Source organism: Tubulanus polymorphus, chromosome 11, assembly GCF_964204645.1.
Source record: "Tubulanus polymorphus chromosome 11, tnTubPoly1.2, whole genome shotgun sequence".
In the NCBI taxonomy this organism is placed as follows: Eukaryota; Metazoa; Nemertea; class Palaeonemertea; order Tubulaniformes; family Tubulanidae; genus Tubulanus; species Tubulanus polymorphus.
This window is the reverse complement of record NC_134035.1, coordinates 9840295-9860810: the sequence shown is the minus strand read 5'-3', so window position 1 is coordinate 9860810 and position 20516 is coordinate 9840295. Positions and strand designations below refer to the sequence as shown.

The 20516-nt window shown below is 36.9% G+C and overlaps 1 protein-coding gene across 8 annotated transcripts; it reads left to right on the top strand.

Annotated features, from left to right (window-relative positions):
- The first annotated feature begins 269 nt into the window (after nt 1–269).
- LOC141912474 (cleavage and polyadenylation specificity factor subunit 6-like) lies at nt 270–16807 on the top strand. 8 transcript variants are annotated; one of them, XM_074803697.1, is made up of 18 exons: nt 270–377; nt 970–1080; nt 1650–1754; nt 2493–2546; nt 3244–3347; nt 4081–4235; nt 4640–4750; nt 4837–5000; nt 5377–5458; nt 5551–5577; nt 5803–6024; nt 6104–6222; nt 6679–6764; nt 7534–7649; nt 8200–8347; nt 8727–9047; nt 16462–16557; nt 16669–16807. In XM_074803697.1, the coding sequence occupies exons 1-16, from the start codon at nt 324–326 to the stop codon at nt 9010–9012; spliced, it is 1944 nt and encodes a 647-aa protein (XP_074659798.1). In that variant the 5' UTR covers nt 270–323; the 3' UTR covers nt 9013–9047; nt 16462–16557; nt 16669–16807. The 8 variants fall into 8 exon arrangements, with proteins under 8 accessions (XP_074659798.1, XP_074659795.1, XP_074659796.1 ...); XM_074803694.1 differs by having other exon boundaries at nt 4640–4762; XM_074803695.1 differs by having other exon boundaries at nt 4081–4244.
- The last annotated feature ends 3709 nt before the right edge of the window (nt 16808–20516 follow it).

Here is a 20516-nt window from a genome sequence, read left to right as displayed (position 1 = left end):
TTTTTTATGTTGCCTCGTCTCATTTCGTAGCTTTCGAATGTATTTCAATAATACACGGGCTCGAACCCAACAGCGCCTTCGATGACGTCATGGTTCTTGTGCGCTCCGCGAAAAATTGAATCCGAACCGTCGATACATCAAATATCACACGTGTTTTACATATCGTAGGTCTTACATCAAATAATGAGGCTTTAAATGTTGCTGTAACGGTATATATAATCGCTTCTATAATTTGAACTAAAATACAGAGATTATACCGAAAAAGGTATTAATAAAATTGTGGTCGTTCCAGCGATTATTTCTAACTTGAAGCGGCATTCAAAATGGCGGATGGCGTGGACATCGATATTTATGAAAATATCGAAGATTTTAATCAGGTAAATAGGTCTTATTCAGTTTAGAATCGATATCTTTCTAGCAGCTCTTTATAGAGCACAAATTATAGAATCTGGAGGGTTATTTTGAGTGGTTGATAACGGTCAGTTCTCTTTAGTATATTGTGATTTAGAAGGGTGCGAGTTTGCCGGGTGGTTTCTACGGGAGCTGGGCATTCATTGTTCTTTGTTAAAACAAAAAATGCAAGTTGTTGTTTTTGCGTTTGTTGCTTGCAATTATATCGTGAGTTGAGGGTTGGTTATTTTAAACAATGCCGCTGCTAGAGCCTTCTAGGGGATAATGAATCCTGGTACTTACTTACTGAAAGAACACATTTTAGTTCGTTGTTTTGTCATTTGAGGGCGCTGCAATCAGGCTTCAATGAAAAAAAAGAAAATCAAATAGCTTTGAGTATACAGTCGAAGTCTGTGATAATGCCATGCTTTTTAACGCCACCACTCACAAAATGCCAACGCACTTTCAGAGAACAAATTTGCCAAATCTAACTCAAATACAATGTCGATGGACATAGCAAATGCTGTATTCATTATATTCGCGCTCTGTTTCACGTGATTATTTGAACTATTTCTTCAGGAAAATGAATTTAATAACGACGCAGGTGATTTATACGATGATGTCATAACTGCTCCAGCGACCGGAGGTGGTGACCGACCCGCTGCTGATGGTCCTCCAGCTCATCATAATGTTAGTATTTTTACCTGTTGCCCCGAGCAAAAGCTTATTAAATCGTAAAAACTATCCCGACCTACGAATTACATGGTTCTTTATAGTGATGTTGAAAATAAGGGAGGTCTGGATTATTTTACCCTGCTGCTAAATCGGGGATTGTTGCTTTCCCTGATCTCTGAAAACCCTTTAATTGCTACTTTTGATATTTCTTACCCTACGATAACTGTAATTGATTCTTTCCCGGCCCACAAATGTTCTTTCAATAGTTACTAATACATAGCTTAACAGTTGTCAATGAAATGAAACCCTAAACTTGATGACAACGACATTTAGATAAGATAACTAAAATTATTTCATAAAATTTTATGAATAATATTTAAGAAATAATTTAGGACGACTGGTGATGTTAGAAGAAAACTTACAAGTTGGCCAAAACTTTGGTTATCAAACTCTTAATACGTTATGAAATATGAATTAGAAACAAAAAATTCAAAATAATCTTAAAATACAATAAGAAATAGTGTTGAGTAAATAAATGATATTGTAAAATACAATGCTAGATGTTTTGTGTCTTTCATTTTCAGTCGGAACCGACCGGCCCTAAGCAGACGGCTACGGCTGCTGCGAATGCTGCCGGGCAACCATGGGCCACCAGACGACACGCTACATACGTGGGCAATCTATCATGGGTAAGTAATCATTGTCACACCTAGTAGAGACATTTTATCCAAATGATTGACAATGCTTAGCGGCTGTTTCATAACATACATACCAGCCGGGTCAGTTGATAAAAAGTTGGTTGAAGATAACCTGGTGGATAAATACCATGTAGTAATCCAATTGTACTTTTGATTGTCACCCCTAAGTCAACTTTCTGCTGTTACTGGTTAACTCTTAACCAACTTTTGAGCAACTGGCTCCTGGAACGAAAAATTGTGTCAATTTTCAAGACGTGGTTTTTCAGTAGTTGATGAAAGAACCCTCGATTACGAAGTTAAACTGATAGAAGATTGATATTATGACTCAAATGCTACAAGCCAATTTCAAAATGGATGCTGATTAGTATTTGAGTCAAAACGTGGACGTGACTTTCTTCGGCTTTTCTTCATAAATTGTGGATTATTTCTTCAATTGAATTAGACGGTCATTACTAAGATGTATAATTCTGTCCAATAAACTCTTATACGGCGCCTGCTTTAATCCGCTTTAATCAAAATCTAAGTTCAAAGCGACACAGAGAAATCTGTTAAGGGTTTAAGCATGTAATCATTGCGGTGTCAAGTCCTTCCAGAATTCTGCTGTGTTCTTAATTACAGTAAATTCACTCGTTATAATTTTGCCGTTGATTTAATTACTCTTCGATGGTTTTGTTTTGTTTTTTTTTTCTGTTTCGATATTCATGGTTATTGTTTGTTCTCTCGATGCAGAATTCTGGGGGGAACGACCGAAGATTTGCCACGTCAGTTGGTAACTTGACCTGGGTAAGCATTCATTGTTGTTGTATATACATCTCTGTCTGTGTGTATGTCTGTCTGTCTGCTTGTATTCAGTCCGTCCTTTTCAATTCTTAATCTTTCCTTGTGAATGCACAGATGAGTAGTTATGCTGTATAAAGCATTGCAAATCTGTATTACCTGCATTGGTTGAAAATCAAAATCTTTCACACACTTTGTGTTTCAATTATTTGTACTCGTAAACCGGTGTACTCTGTCTTGGCACCTGAAATCATTGAAATGTCAGATTCTGTCCTTCTTTTCGTGATGATTCCGATGAACGCCTAATTCATTCGTTAATCGTTATAAAAGCCTGGACTTTTCGCATGCTCGAGTCTCGATTATGATCTTGTTTGTAGTAAACCCCAGGCAGAGTAGATACTCGATACGGAGAGCTAAAAAACGAAGATGTGATGCGTTGAATAAAATCTGTTCAACTCGTCGTCACTTCTTCTTAGTTCTCCATCGTACATAACTTATATTTTTTGAATCTAATTCGAATAGTTCAAAGTCAGTTTATTAGCCTACATTGGATAAAAATAGAAATCTTTCATAGACTTTATGTTTTAACTATTTGTATTTATACACCGGTGTACTGTGTTTTTTGGCACTTGAAATCTTTTTATCTGGTTACTTTCCATTTTCTGTTCGTTATTCTCGTCACGAATTGTTCCTGTATTTTCAGTGGACCACCGATCAGGATTTGGTCGATGCGTGCGCCAGCGTCGGAGTTACTGATATCACCGAGATCAAGTTCTACGAGAACAGAGCCAACGGTCAATCGAAGGGGTGAGTTCTGAGAAATGCAGGCTTTCAGATGAATTAAGAGTAGATTTGCCGAGTGTGTATCTTCAATTCAGTATTTAGATACTACTTGTGGTTTTAAGAATTTTTTCCTGCTGTGAAAATTAGAGAAATCTAGAGTCTTCTTTAAGACGAGGGAATTTTAATATTTGGTGTCTTCTTGTCATTGCTGGGGATGGACTGCACAAGTAACCTCCCGAAAAGAAATGGCTCCTCCCTGAGAATATCTTGATATGATGATTCAATTAGGGAATTTTTGGCAAAGGGTCGTGAAAATATCATGAAATTTTGGATTCCCCTCTATCTGTCAAGAACAAACCCGTTAATGATTATAAGGGTGCCACTGATCTGGAAAATCAGGGAAAATTGGGAATTTGTCAAACTTGACCTAAAACCTGGAAAGTGAATATGGATAATGTTATTGACCATATTGTGACTTAACTCAATAGTTAATGAATGAATTGTACTGTTTCGCTCCCGGCAGGTGTGGTGGGTCTGTAAGGGACACTCAATCGAAAAATCAAACAAAATTTACCAGATAAATAAATAATGGGGACAATCCCTATTTTAAGATCAAAAAAAAAAATGAATGAATTGTAACCTAGAAAATTCTCTGTGTAATCACATGGAAAAATCAGGGAATTTGTAAATGGGCGGAAAGTGGCCACCATGATTGTGAAGGTCGCTGTACATAATCCGTTTACTCCTTGTTTTGTAGTTTCGGAATTCTGGCGTTGAACTCTGAACAGTCGATGCGCACGGTGATGGAACGTCTGCCGCAGAAAGAGATCCACGGACAAACACCAGTCGTAACGCACTGTAACCGTAATACACTTGCTCAGTTCGACAACCAGGCGAAGAAAGAACAAAACGGTAAGCCATGTGAGTTCACTACATTTTATTAACAATTCTCTCCTATTTCTCAACGATTCTTGCATTTCGTTGAAGACAGTGTTCTCCATAAGAGGTTTTAAAAAAGTTGCCACACCCCTTTGCCTTTTTTCATCCACCACTCTGAAAATCAGCCATCCCTTATAAAATATCTGCTGCCCCTACTAGAGTGGATGTTAATATTGTATCATTGCTGATGATTGCTTTGAAATATATCGAGCTATTACGAATAATAGATGATTACACAAAATTTAGATTTTTTTGGGGGGATTGAAAGTCAGCAGCCACAGTGTCACATAATGCAGCCCCTTTAAAATTCTAGAATATGGAGAGCACTGTAAGTGGTTATATAAATGTGACTGAGAATGTTTTGAAATGATTTTCAGGGCGATTTCCTGGACAGCAAAATAACCGTCAAGGCCCACCAGGACCGCAAGGACCGCCGCCAAGGGGACGAGGAATGTTCCCACCGCAGGGTTTCCAAATGAGAGGCCAAGGTCCGTCTCCAGGTATATTTCGTTAATTTATCAGATTTTAAGAAATTCTTGTTTGATGTTTATATTTGAGTGTTCGTTCGTTGCAGGCGGACCCCCAGGACACCGGCCCGGAGGACCGGGCGGACCACCTCCCGGCCACCCCGGTGGACCACCGCCGGGACATCCTGGCGGCCCTCCTGGACACCCGGGTGGTCCGCCGCCTGGTCATCCCGGAAACCAAGGACCGCCAAGACCAGGACCTCCTGGCATGGTAAGTATGTCTTATTTGCTTCGCAATCGAATAAGCTTGGCATTTCACTCTTCAGTGTTGACTTAATATCTGAATGTGCAGAAAGATGATTCAAAATTTAGATAAGATCCACCTCAGTGTATTGAATAACGAACCTACTGCTACAGTGTGTCTACACCGCAGTGCAGTTTATCGTTAGTCTCTAATATTTGTTTGACAGATGCTGCCATCATCGATTAGAAATAAAATTTAATGACAAAATGCATCAATACACCACAACGCATTGTACTAGCGAAGTCCATCCCGTTTTATTATATGGTATAGACACACTGAAAGGGTAACAGTCAGAAAAGATATAAAATATCTGATCAGTTCTTTGTACGAATTGTATTTGTAGCCTCCGCGTGGACCTCCTGGACAGAGAATGCCACCGCATGGACCACCACAGCCACGACCGGACTGGGACCATAGACCACCAGGTAAATCATATACAGGTCGAGATAAATAATGTTTCAATCGACTTGAAATGAATTTGCATATGCTGAAGTATTGTTTTGTTTATACCTCGTAGGCCCTGGTATGATGCAGGGTCCACCAGGTATGTTTTTGAAAAATTCATCAGGAAATCATCATTTGAGATTTGGTTTGTATTTTAGGATCTAGTTACCTAGGATGCAAATATTTGATGATTAAGATTTGAGAAAATCAAAGTGAAAATTAATTTATTAAAAATGGGCAGGAAATTTCCATTCGCTAAATTCTATTTAACAGCAACGTGAAAGGTTTGTAGATTATTATTGCATTCTAATGTTTTCTATTCCAGGACCGTATCCAGGCCCCGGAGGACCACCCCCGCACGGACATCCAGGACCACTTCCTGGTCCGCCGATGGGACATCCAGGAGGACCCCCGCCACCTGGGCATCCTGGTGGCCCACCACCCGGTATGCCAGTCGGACCACCAGGACATCCGGGAGGACCGCCGCCCCCAGGAATGGGACCGCCGCATCAGCAGATGCCTCCACAACATAGAGGTCCGCCGCCAGGTTAGTTCATACTGGGAAAATATATCTCGCGAAAATACCTTCCCGAACGGTGATGATGGTGAAGTTTCTGGTTTTGTAGGTATGCCTCCACCTCAGCATCACCCGCAACCTCAGCCTGGACCGATGCCTCCTCAATCAGCGCCTGCTCCTCACGTCAATCCTGCATTTTTCCCTCAACCGCAACCGAACTCGCAACCGGTAAGTTTAAAAACGGTGCACAGTCATCAGGGTGACAGAAGAGTCACTCAAAAAATTCTCTTTTCTTCTAAAAAGTAGGAATTTTGTAACTGAAAATCAGGGATAAGACGCGGAAATATGTTAAGATTGCTAAATCGCGTGTAAAATCAAGTTCAATCAGTTTCCGTCTGCATTTTATGTATTTGACTTATTTAATTGATTGGATTCTTAGCAGATCGAGTCAGGGAAAGAAAGGTGCATGTCAGGGAATAGTCGGGGGTGGAAAGCAAGTCAAATAAAATGGGGAAAAAGCAAGTCAAATAAAAGTGGCCCAGTGGTCTGGGATCAGTGTTTTGATAAAGATTGACATTAATTCGATTACGTAGTCAACAATATTCCAGAATTTCCAAGTACGGAAAGAAGTCGGTTCTTAAAGTTCGTATGAAATATAAGATTTCTTGTTGTTTTCGCTTTCAGCCACAAGATCCATATCGTGCACCTCCGCAGCAGGTATCGTACGATCCATACGCTCGACCTCCAGATAGGTATGAACATTCTGAAAGGTAATTTTCAATGAATCTCTCGTCTCTCATTAGCGGTACGATGAAATATCCTTCCTCTCCTCGCATTGAAATGTATATCAAACTAAAAAGAATCATTGTGTAGACTTGATGCAGCTTATTATGAAATCTCTTTAAGTTAATCTCTTGAGTTATGTTGAGTTTTGGCGCTCGATTATTATTAAATATCTCTTTAGAATATAAAAGGACCTATTATTAGACATATATTAGACATTCAATGCATTAGGTTTTAAGGTTTTGTTGATTATCGACGTGGTTATTTAAATCCTCCTCGTTGTGATTGAAATGAGTTCATCTCTGTGTGTGCATAATCCAAAAAGTTAGACATTGAACGTCGAAAACACAGTTAAACCTCCGTTAGTGCTGAGAGTTAGGCATTCAAGTTTTTGCTTAGTAGTATCAACATGTATAGCTTGGTTATGGTTACTTCAAATCCCTCATAGTGATAAGAATCAGTTCATCTTTGTGCGTAATCCAAAAAGATTAGATATTGAACATTGAAAATAGACTGATAGAGAATCCAACATCAAGTTAATGAGGAAGATGAGATAAAGCCAATAATTTATTTGTACAATGTTTTGACAGTAGCCTAATAATCGTCTTCAGGATGTGATTCTCTATGTATCGTCACAACACGGACACAGCGTTTTTACCAATTGTTGAAAATTGCATATTTTCAACATTCGATATCTATCTTCATTCCTACGATTTTGCGAATCGATAACAATGATTTGCGTGTTATTATTTCCAGCCGACACGACGCTCCTCCGCCGTCAATATCCGAGTCGGAATATGAAGATATGTTACAACGTAATAAGACCGTGTCCAGCAGTGCTATATCGAAGGCTGTACAGGACGCTAGCGCAGGTAGGATAGAGCAATCCCCCTTCCCCGGAAAGTTTGTTACTTCGTTTTGGCCAGCGAAATACCGACTTGATTTACGTCGAGCAGAAATGTGAAAATGTTATATGGTGACCACCTGGAAAACGGGCAACTGATTTCTCGCAGGGAATTCAAAACAATTCATCAGAACTTCGAAAAAGTTTCACTGGGAAAAACCAGGGAATTCAGAGGTGGATGTTTTGTGGTTACCCTGTAAGATTCGAAACTAGAAATAGGTAAAAAGAGTGAAAAATGTTTCACTGGGCTGGTAGTTTATTCAACGTTTTAATTTAACTTCATCCTAAACTGAAATATTAATAAGGAAAGTTGAAATGTCGAATTGAAAAGGAGTTTTAGGTAACATTTCTGACCGATGATCCTTCTTAGTGTGGGATTTTATATTTTCATTTAAAGGCGGACTGAGTTTGAATGTATTACTGAGGATCGTGTCCCAATATTTCATGGAAACAATTTTGAAAAACGATGGCACTTCATGCGGGGTTAATCGAAATATCGTAATTGTTTTATATAATAGGTGATTTCGCGAGCGCCATCGAGACGTTAGTGACGGCGATATCGTTAATCAAACAATCGAAGATTGCCAGCGACGATCGCTGTAAGATACTGATCACTTCCCTGCAGGACACGCTGCACGGTATCGAAGCCAAGTCGTACGGATCCAGGTAAGAGATATTAGTATTCGTCGCTCTGCATCTGTCGTTAACGGGTTAGGAGAGTGAGCTAGATTTGACTGAAAAGAAGAGTGAACCAATTGAAAGGGATCCAATTTGAACTCCCAAGGCCCAGACTGGGTTGAAATTAGACTCTATGACCCGGTTCCACAGTTGTGAGTTAGAGTTATGATTAGTTCATTTTCAATGAGTTAACTCCGAGTCAAATCTTAACTCGGAACTGTGGAACTGGGTTCAGGGTTTCATACATTGAAAATGGAATTATTTCAACATTGGTCAAACTTACCTTGAATTTTGCACACTATGAGTAGAACTATGTAGGACTATGAGTTGTGATTGAAACTGGATTTGTGGTTTATATCTTTTTCAGCGCCGGTTCAAGTCGTGAAAGACGTTCTCGTTCGCGCGATCGGGAAAGAGATCGCGACCGTGACCGCGAGAGAGAGAAGTCGCGCAGCAGTCGATCGCGTCGTTCGTCGCGTAGCCGCGAACGCGAGGAATACCGCGAGCGAAGTCGCGATCGCGAGAGAGACCGCGAACGCTACCACGACCCGGAGCGATCGCGGTCGCGCAGTCACAGAGACAGCGAGCGCGAACGCAGCGAGCGCGAACGCGAAGTCGAGTATACATCGAGTAGTCGCAGCAGCCGACATTAACAATAAACAAACATTGCGTCATCGTTGCGTTACCGGTAAGTCAAAAATGTGCCAAAACAGAAGCAAATGTTTCCCGTCTCAGGAAAAAAATTGCAAGTGTAAAACAATGATTATGAAAAGTATTAATTAAATAGTTTGATAAAGTGTTTGCTCAGATTTCGGTAGAAGTCGTCTTCGAACTGATGAATCGAGGGTGGCCACTGACCTGGAAAACCTGTAAAACTCGGGGAATTTGACGAATTTTTTCAAAAACCTGGAAAACTAGGGGAATTCAGATAATGCTATTGACCGCATGTTTCTTTATCAGTACGTGATTCAATGAAAAATGAATGAATTGTAATATTTTGAACCTAGCAATTTCTCTGATTCACTCAGGGAATTTTGTATAATCATAGTGAAAAACTCAGGTGATTTGTAAATGGGTGGAAAGTGGCCACCCTGTGAATGAATGGTATCATGTTGTTTGATAACGAGTGAATTGATAGAATAGTCAGACGAAATATTTATTTTATATTGTTTAAAGTGATCTTCGATTAGAATAAGAAATTTACATGTTCAGATGTCTATACACTTTATATAATAGACTCTAGGTATAGCTGTTGAAAAGCGTTAACTTCTTTGTGATGATTTATTGATAAACTCTGTTTTTCGGTCGTTGTGAATTGACATTTCGATATTGATCCATCTGATGCAAGCATGTGTAGTATATTTATGTGTGAAATAATACAGGTGATCAGTTACAGCGATGCCGTAACCCGGGCGGGGGAGTTTCCATTCTGATTGTTCTGAGTGTTTGCGTTACCTCAAGCATATGATATTTTAAACCTTGAAAAAAATTTCTGAATCTACTTAATGCCTTTGTTTTATGTGATTAATTGGAAACTTTTTGAAAAGCGTAATGAAGGTCATTGAAAACAACTGTTTTGTTAGTGTTTGGTAAGAATTTAACTAAATGATCGATTACCAATTCTTAATGTACCTGATACTTTTCCATTTATGTTTGCCGATAAATTCTTTAAGTATTTTCATGACAATCTTTATGTTAATTATTTTAAGTTCTTTAATATCGAAACTGTCTTTTATTACATACGATGATTTGTGCTGTATAAATGTCTTTGTATGTTGGAATTAATAATAACTTTTGACGAATTTCTTTCAGCATTTATCTTAATAGCGAAGAGCCACGAAGAACTGTTGTTTCAAATGTTTCATTTCAGATTTAATTGTCATATATTTAATGTATATCATTCACATATTATTTAACCCTACGTATATGTACGAATATTGTGTCTACAAGGGTTGAATATGATGCGTGCTCAGTGTATCGATCTGCTGCCCATACCCTGCACTTTCAGATGTAGTGAATTCTGATTTTCTGTCTTGAGCCGTCAGCTAGCTATTCCTGATTTTCGGTATTTTCTTACTTTTTCGTCTCGAAAAATACTGGTGTGGTTTGTTTGATGCGTACAGATATACGATAGATGCTACCGAGGTTCATAACTTTGCAGAGGTTGGCAGCCCTGTTCTATGAATCAAAGGAAAACCGTTATTCATTTAGAATAGAAATTGGCAATTGTCTCCAGGACTGGGGGGACAGAAAAGTCTTCTTGTTATCCTATCATTGATGACCAATGGTTTAGTTTAATTTCTTTCATTTCTCCATGAACGCTGAATGATTAATCAGCCCTTGTAGACACGCTATGGTTTTCATAGGTTGAGTTATTTATAGCTATATTCTTTCATATAGATTTATCTTTATATAGATATAGATTTTCTCAACCCAGTTGGAATTATTGAAACAGGCGAGACTTAAATCGCTGCGGGAACAGGTAAAACAGTAAACCTCACCTAACTCAAACATGTTGGATAGCCAACCGGCCGAATAAATTGACGAAGCAGTCGATTTGGTATAGTTAGTTTATTTCAACTATTCGAAGTGTGAAACGACATACAGAACAACTTATAATACGTGTTACGTCAACATTCTCTTATTTCAAATTCGTTGTTTTAGAAACTATATTCGACCGGCGCGGTCTCGTGGAAAAACCGGATATTGACTGCAACCTTTAACCCGTAGTTCTGCATAAATTAAAAACAGACCGGGAAGGTTCGAATCCCATTAATTTACCAGTTTCTACCGAAACACATGTCAAACTACAAAAACAGAATCATTTTCCCGACTTTCTAATGGATTTTCCTATCCTTAACATTGACCTCAGACAGATTTTACCGGTCCCAGTACCAGTCTAAGATGGGTGAGGTTTGCTGTATTATCACTGTTCGATCTATAAGACCAGCTCTCGGGTTTTAAATGCCTATTTTCTGAAAAAGTTTCAAAACATTTTTTTCGACACGTGTTGCTTTAACTTCGAGTATGAGAATTTTTTTCTTTGTGGAAGTCGCGCAAGTTCTGAGAATGAAATAATTATGTTTCCAGTAGTAGAATTGATCATTTATCAATCTATCAATCTGTTGAAAAACGAATTAGTTCACAAAGGTGACAAATATTAGGATTTTGATTTGAAGAATATTTGATTTTAAGGTGCTATAGACCGTGTTAGAATAAACCAATTCATTATCAAGAATTATAGATTTTGACAAACACCTATTTACATACTTTTTTACCATTGGTAATGTTGCTAGACTCACTATTTTTTCTTCCAATCCTGATGCTTGGGATCTGGTTGCACTGTGGAGACTTCGTAAACAAGCGTCTAAAATGAATTGTAAAAGTTGTTAGGGCTTTCAATGGCCATATTGGGTCTTTAGTCCTGATTGTGCAACTGGACCCTGGGTTTTGAAATTGATGTCATGAAAAATCATGTCTTTTGATTCATGTGGCTATTGCTGAATTGAATAGCCAAATGTACATTATTCATGCTTTGCGGAAATCAAGTGATATTTGTAGGAAATAATTTTCAATTATTCTTTAAAATTTGTTCAAACAATCGCATTTCAATTAGAACAGAAAAATAATAAATGATTGTTCTTTTTCTTAAAGTCCATTTGAAAGGTTATCATTGATGTTTAGCGGAATGCTCCCGAGAAGATAGTCTCGTTCGAGCATTTCTAAATATAACAACTGACATCTTGTTTAAGAAGATTAGGAATAGAAAAATAACTTAATAACTTAATTTGACTAAAGATTTCTTGATTATTTGATTGATTGGGATACTATGAGCTCAATTGTATACTCTTGTATGGGCATATTATTGAAAGGTCCGAAAGTGTAAATGTGTATTTTGTGGTATTTTTTGTGTATCTATTTGATGATATTCATCATTGTATGTTGTACTCTGCTGTATAGTGATCTGTAACCCTGTATGTTTAGGCTATTTAAACAGTTATTCATCCTGTTCATTTCTGATCTATTCGGACAAAATGGGTCCAGTTTTTGAGCTGCTCTTTAAATTGTTGCGTACAAGTTGTTACAGATAGCTATTTTGGAATTCAGTAGTACCGTAATGCATTTTATTCGAATGACAATCCATCCCGAAATATAGTTATCCATTTGTGCCTTCAGTCAATTTCAATTTGAAATTCAAATATTGTTCAATTACTCGACGGTATTACTGAATTTCATATTTTCATCGTCACTGTTCGAATCACGATGCACTAATGAAACATTTATTTCAGCGTTCGTCATCAACTGCGCACTCATTGAAATATATCAGTTGAATGAGTGGAAACCCTGTGATGATCTGTGATGGTATTTGTACTTGTTGTGCGCGATATTTAGAAGTAGGGCATTCTGATCTATCATTTCTAAGAAACAAATCCGTTTTTTTGAGCTAAGTAGACTCCTGTCAACTCGTTGCTAAGTTGGTTACGTACAGTAGACACCTCATTTGTCGGTGCTGGTTTACTGGGTAAACAGCTCAAGTTGGTATTCGTCGATTTATTTCGAAAATTCCTCGATTCTTTTGGGATATTTACAGTCCCAACGCTACCGATTAAGGTGCAGTCTACTTGTATTCAATCGAACCTACAATTATGAAGAAAATCTGTATTTTTGTCCTTGAAAAATGTCAAGTTTGATGCGATAATGTTTCGAACAATTCCAGTTCAGCATTCGATCAACTTAGCGCGAGTAGAACTGTGTCCGCTCAGTAGGTTTAGAGTATCTCTTTCCACCAATACCTGTTCGAACCTGTTGAATTTCGTAATTGCGTTTAACGACTTTGTCTTTTTCTTTTGTCCATTTTTAGGTTGAATACAAATTGATTGATAAAGTGTTTGTACTTTGTAAATATACATCATCGTTTAATGTGTAAAATCGTTAATATTGTGAGTATGGATCAACAACTAGATGAGAAAACAAATATACAACTTAATCTAATCACGTACGACCAACCATTAGACAATTTGTAAATACATTTTAAAACTTTAACATTAACGACTGATAAGCATTTGTCGTCGTTATATTAAGAATGTCTCTGTTGTTACCCCGCGTAAAATCGTTGTTCCTCGAATCAACGGATTTATGATCATCTATCAACGGAACGTGGACTGCAACTTGGACAAGTTGAGGATTCTCGGACAAAAGCAGGATCTACGGAGAATCATCGTCTTCGGATCAGCTGGCAGAGTTTAACGCGCTGAACGAGCCGACTTAAAGTCAAGAAGAAGACATCGAGATCAAGTTTTATTCCGATCATTTCTGCTCGTTTATACCGTATATATGTTTGTGTCGATATTTCTTAACTGTAACTTAGTACGTCGAACGTGACTATTAAAATATTTTAATTTTGTCGCAAATGCCATGAATTGGAAGTGTTCATTTTGTAGTTTTCTCTTGATTTTGACATTTTTCCCATGTTCGTTCTTATAGTTAAACTGGCTGACAGTTTATTGCAAATATATGTGAAGTACAGTTGCATCATAGAAAAGCGTTTTTATTTAGGAACAGTTTTAATTTTTAGAACAAATTATACCATCTCTGTACTTGACATATGCGTATGGTAGACTCCGCTGAAGTCTGGATCGTCTAGGGTATTCATTGAAATATTTTCAACGTTCAAATTTATATGTCTTGACCGGAGTCGATAGCACGTTGTTTATAAAGGCGTAGGTTTGTCATTCTATGAAACTTCCTTCAGAAATTGTTTCAACTTTGGGGAATTTTCTTGTCAATACATGTCGATATTTGTTAAGATGCATTTTCAAAAGAACCTGCACTAACACTCGGCGGATACTGATATGCATGCTTCATCTTAAAAAAATATTAAGTGCATTCTCTCTTATGTTTAAACTTAAGAATCATTTATCTTGGTGAAAAAACCAGATTCATCCAAAAATGATCATGAAATCAATGTAGTTTACCCACTTATATAAATCCATATGTAAAGTTTTGTAACATAACACAAATTTTATTTTTACAGAATTTATTTAGGGCATTTTAAACAAACATTTAGTTATCCGGGTCGGATGGGCTTTCTTCAAATGGAAGAATACTTCTTTCCTACTGCCATTTTTTATGCATTATTGATTATTAGGACTTCGAATATCAATTGCTATATGTTTATTTATGACTACACTAGATAGAAATTTAAGTTACCTATTATAGTCACCCAAGATCTTAGACACTTCTCTGATATGAAATCCCATTAATAAGAAAGAATGCGAATGCTTACTTGAGATAATTTTCATTCAAATTGCAACTATATTCTTAAAATCATCTACTCAATGAATATAATTTTCATTCTTATTTTGGGATTTTGTATTATAGCAACAACATGGACAGAGTGTTTCACCGCAATTAAGACATTTTTCTATCTATCGCGGAAAAGTTTCAATTCGTGGACAATTTTGAGTTTTCTACCGCTTCAACTTGAAACAGATTGGTTTGTTCTACCGACCTGAATGAAAATTACTTGTTTTTGTGTAAGGATCATTAAATGAAGAATGTAATTACTATAATCGGGTAAGGTAAAAAGAGGAACAATTTTTTTCGTATTTTGAACTCATGTAAAAAAGGATTATCATAATAAGATGTTGTAAAGACTACGCTATTACACAGACACGTTGATTGATAAGATGTTAACTAACTGATAATTAAGGTAAGTCAAATGTTATCAAGAGTGTTGAGCAGTATTTAGTATAGTCATTGGACTGGTTTGCGATAACTTTTGAAACCAGTTTCAACATAGTGGGGTTTATATTTGACTTTTTAGAGGATGGTTCATAGCATTTTGCGCGGAGAACGGTCATTGATGATTTGAATGGGTGTTATTTGAAAATACTTGGGGAGTTGAGATGAACAGCAAGTCTATGAACCCTCCTAACACCCTTTTATAGAAATGGATATTTTTTAAATTTTGACCAAACTTTCAATTTAACCCAGAACAGTTGAATTGGATTCTCCAGAAATGTGTAAAGGATATCGTGCATAGCCGTACAGTTTTTATGCCTTGGTGAATGAATATGTTTCACAAAGTTTAGAACTTTTACCGTGTGCGTCGAAAATATTTGCATCCTATGAACCTATGTCTTATTCTTTGTGTACTGTGAGTTTCGAACGTTAAAATGTGAAGTAAATACTGCAAGAAATTTCATGTCATATTTAAACAAATATCTCTTTAATCGGTAACTAGTCTATATTAACAGTATATTCACGAGCATAAGTTTTAACCCGACTTGCATGAAAGTACATTTGTAGTACGTACATACACTGTATATGGTGTGACCGAGTATCTTTTGGAAGGCATCATGTTGCCTTATCGGCGAGACTTGTTTGAGCTATTACCATTAAATTCGATGAAAAATCATATTAAAAATGAATTTTAGACTAGGCTCTCATCTACTTAACTACATGTATAGTATATTTTGTCTCGTATTTATTTTTCCTATCTAACAAATCTTCAAGGGTGTATTGATGAATACTGAAGTTATAAAATGCGATAGAGTTCAGTTTACCATGAGTTGTATCTACTTACTCGTAAGATATATTTTAGATTAGTTCGAAATCGTCCCGTTATAGCGGATCAGAGATGTCGTATTTTTATTCGATGATTAAAAATAAACCGATAGATAACGTCGCGAAGAAATGCTATTATTGATACTGAATGATAGTGTAAAATACTTGCCCTGTACATGTATAAGCAAAATATGATTGTCACAAGTTATTTTTGATTATGTACAGTAGACTCGGCTTATAGCGTACCAGTCTATTGGTTAACTATTCAAATAAGCGCAATAATCATGAAATTTTCTGTCCCTACTGTAAAAAAATCTGAAAATCTGTACCGGTAACATTTAGCTTGTCCCGGAGTTGACCGCTATGGGCGGAGAGTTTGCTGTAATAGTTTTTTTAACGGGGTCTTTCTCAAATTTCATGCATACGTAATAAATGAATGATCCCTGTATACATGTGTATAAACTCTTGTCTCATCTTTGTCTATTAAATCGCTATTGTGTAAATTCTAACCTTTATAAGCCTGTCATTTTTAGATATAGTCACACACACAAGCACACAGATGGTGATGTCTACAATTTGATGTCCGGATAAGATTGCATTAATTGATCGAATTCGAATGTGTTTTTAAGGTCAGTTATTCAAAAAGCTCATCTTAAATTGTTAAAATCCTGTGACTGAAGTCGTAACTGTAACTGGGAGAGGGAGAGTTTTGATCTAGCTGATATGTTTCATATTTTCAGGTCTCTGTGGTACGTTTTACTTATGGCATTTGTTATGATGATCCGCTTCCACCAGATAATGACATTTTAAAATCTGAGATTATTTTATGATGGGTTTTATCAACATTTCTATTTTATTTTGAATAAAAGAATTTCTAAACTAAACAAAAAGTAACGTTTTGCTATCAGTTTTATCTTTGATTTGCTTATTGGAGAGAGGATGATCACCTCACAATATTTGAGAGGATAACTGCACGGTAGTGGAGAGGATGACCATCAAAATAATGAGAGGATAACTGCACGGTAGTGCAGAGGATGACCATCAAAATAATGAGAGGATGATTGGACTATTCATATTTGTTTGTATATTGTCACTGAGTGTAACCACACATGCTGTTACTTGGCAGGTTTCGAACCCAATGCAAAGAGACAGTGTTTAGGTTCGAATCCCGTGGAAGAGTGCAGGGCAAATTTGGTGGCAGCACCGTACGGTACCCTAGTGGAATTTCTGTGAACTAAAGTCAAGCAAATGTTATACATTAGTTATACATATTAGTTCACAGAAATTCCGCTAGGATACCGTACGGTGCTGCCACCCGGTTCAGGTGAACGCTATAATGGAAGTGGAGGAACCGACCCTGGCAGTAGAGTAATAATTAAAACTGATGAACCATATCTATTTTTCAGAGGATCAATACTTTAAATAATGAATCATCCAGATGAATGAAATTATGGAAGTTTTGAAAGTTTGTTGGTTATAAGGGCATTTTTAACGGAAACACATCACAGTATTTTGCTGCTGATAGAGGTTTAAGACAAGGTGAAAATTTATCCCCTATCCTATTTTCCTTATTCTTAAACGATATTGAAGACTTTTTTGCTACGCGCGGTAAACCAACTTTGTCGTATATTGAAAAGCTTAATGTGAATTGTGACCCAGAACTAGGGACTTTACTTAACTTATTCATTATCCTTTATGCGGATGACACAGTCATTCTTGCCGAAGATGAGGAATCTCTCCAGTCACATTTAGATACATTATTTGAATATTGCGCCGACAACGGCCTCACGGTGAATGTTGATAAAACTAAAATATTAGTCTTCGCTCGAAGTAAAAGTAGGATTAAGCATATTTCGAAATTCATGTTCGGTAATCAGGAGTTAGAGTTAGTTGAGGATTATGTGTATCTCGGAGTGAAATTCAATTGGAACGGTAGTTTCGCTAAAGCAAAAAAAATTCTCTATGATAAAGCTATGAAAGCTATGTATTCTATTATTCGAAAGGGCAGACGTTTGAAACTTCCAGTAGATGTAATGTTTAAACTATTTGACATGTGTGTCGCTCCTATCGCGTTGTACGGTTGCGAAATCTGGGGATATGAAAACCTTGACTTATTAGAAAACCTCCACTGTTTATTTTGTAAAATTATCATGAAAGTTACAAAATATTCCCATAACCTTCAAGTATTAGCGGAGTTAGGACGTAATCCTATGTATATAGGCCTAAGCGTAAAGCGTAGAATGATTAATTTTTGGGTCAAAACGATTGAGTGCAAACAAAGTAAACTTAGTTCAATTCTCTATAAGATATCTTATAATTTATATCTGAATGATAGGTTTAAGAGCCCCTGGCTGTTATTTATTAAGAAGACTTTTGATGACTGTGGCCTTTCGTATATATGGACACAACAATCTATGGTAAACTCTAGGACTTCTCCAAAACAAATACACCGTATACTCCGTGATCAGCATGTGCAAGAGACAGATTTTAGGCTAAATAATAACCCATACATTAATTTTAGACAATATAAGAAGGATATCAAATTTGAAAACTATATAAATCGGCTTGATGACGACTTAGTGACCAGCTTATTCCAGTTCAGGATTGGGTCTTATCTCCTACCTGTAAATTGCTAAATGATGGACATTTCGATTTTTCAAGAAGTGGATTTTGAGAAACTGGAAGATTTAAGAATTGAAAATGGCCACAATCCACCAATAATGCAGACAATGGTTATGACAACGTAAGTTAGTAATACAGTGCCTTATGACTAAAAATGCAATCTTAATTGCCAATCTACTCATCCGATATGAACTTGACCAATCACAAAAATGTTTAATCTGTTTTGCAGCCACAGCTCATTGATGGAAATAGATGATCCTCTCCACACAAATGCTGAGGTGAACCATCGTGGGGCTGTTACTACTATTATGGCGTTCTCCCTCAAAGCTGGATCCACATCAACTGTTTTGACTGGATTGTTGGATCAGTTGAATTTACTGTTACTGAAAAGCGGTTCTACGCAGTTCTAATTAGCCTATTTTCAAAAGATTTTCTCTATGTCCGGAGGTGAACAAATATTACTGCCCTGTATATAAGACATTATAAAAAAAACTGCAGGTATGATACAAATGTTCATTATGTGTTATACAGTATGATAAGGCAACATTAGAGGAAAAAGGACATTTTTTTGTGTACATGCCCGTTAATGAACAACTGAAAAGACTCCTCGGCTAAGAAGAGCTAGCTAGCAAAATTAATGAATGGGCCTACAAGGAAAGCAGAACACTTCGAGCTGGTGACAGCAATATATTCAACATTTTTCATAAATAACATTGTAATTCGGGGCTTGGGCAGTCCCCTAAGCCTCTAGTTTTCTTGATAATAAATGAAAAATATCCAAAATTTTTTGTTCAGATCATGATTTTTGTGAAACAGTTTTTGGATTTATTCAAGGGGCAACAAAGACATGTGCTTCATTCATACAGGATCCAATCTAGTCAATACAGGACAAACAACATGACTTTTTTGACACGGCATCCTGGAAAAAACTACTAAATGAGGATCAAACAATTAAAAAGACAGGAGATTCCTTCAATTCCTCGAACATTACATGCACAATCTTACTTTTAATAAAATCATGTGAAGCTAAATGATGTAATTACAAATTTTATTGCAGTTTACAAAAGTGACCAATTATGAGAAACAAGGTACATGTATAATTTTTTAGCCTAGTACATGCATCCAGATTGCACGTGTATTTCAGAAGCCACATATGAATTTACACGTGTTTTTAAAATACACGTCCTAAGTTACACGTGTATTTCAAAATACACGTCAAAAGTACACGTGTAATTTCATATTACACGTGTATTTAGCTAAATACACGTGTACCATTTTCATAAGGGAATTGTCAAATCTCCATCTACCGAGAACCGATAGATTATGCCCCACCTGTAACGTTTTAGGCGACGAACTACATTTCATTTTTGACTGTAAATTACTTACCGTATTCCGTGAAAGCTACCTAAATTCAAATACCTTTCGGAATCTTGATGTTTTAAAAATTCCAACTTTTAAACTTGCTAAATTTATCAAATTAGGTCTGGATGTATATAGATCCCTCCGGTAGTGTGTGTAAATAGTATGTTGTAAATAACGTTTGTTATGTTTCAAAGTGCTTTTATCCACTGTTTTTGTAAATAATTGTAAATACTGTTTTTTCCTCCATATACCATGGGAATGGTTGGAGTGTAATAAATATTCGTATTCGTATTCGTATTCGGTGAACGCTATCATGGCAGTGGAGGAACCGACCCTGGCAGTAGAGTAATAATTAAAACTGATGAAACATATCTATTTTTCAGAGGATCAATTCTTTAAATAATGAATCATCCAGATGAATGAAATTATGGAAGTTTTGAAAGTTTGTTGGTTATAAGGGCATTCTTCTTAGTCAAAAGTCAAACATGGGCAGTTTTACATATTAGTTCACAGAAATTCCGCTAGGGGACTGTACAGTGCTGCCACCCGGTTCAGGTGAACGCTATAATGGCAGTGGAGGAACCGACCCTGGCAGTAGAGTAAT

Bases quoted from the DNA above. Each gene is read 5' to 3' on its own strand.
- LOC141912474 (XM_074803691.1), top strand. From the start codon at position 324: ATGGCGGATGGCGTGGACATCGATATTTATGAAAATATCGAAGATTTT. The intron at 4,763-4,836 runs GTATATTTCGTT...CGTTCGTTGCAG, and splicing joins AGGCCAAGGTCCGTCTCCAG to GCGGACCCCCAGGACACCGG. The intron at 6,765-7,533 runs GTAATTTTCAAT...TATTATTTCCAG, and splicing joins AGGTATGAACATTCTGAAAG to CCGACACGACGCTCCTCCGC.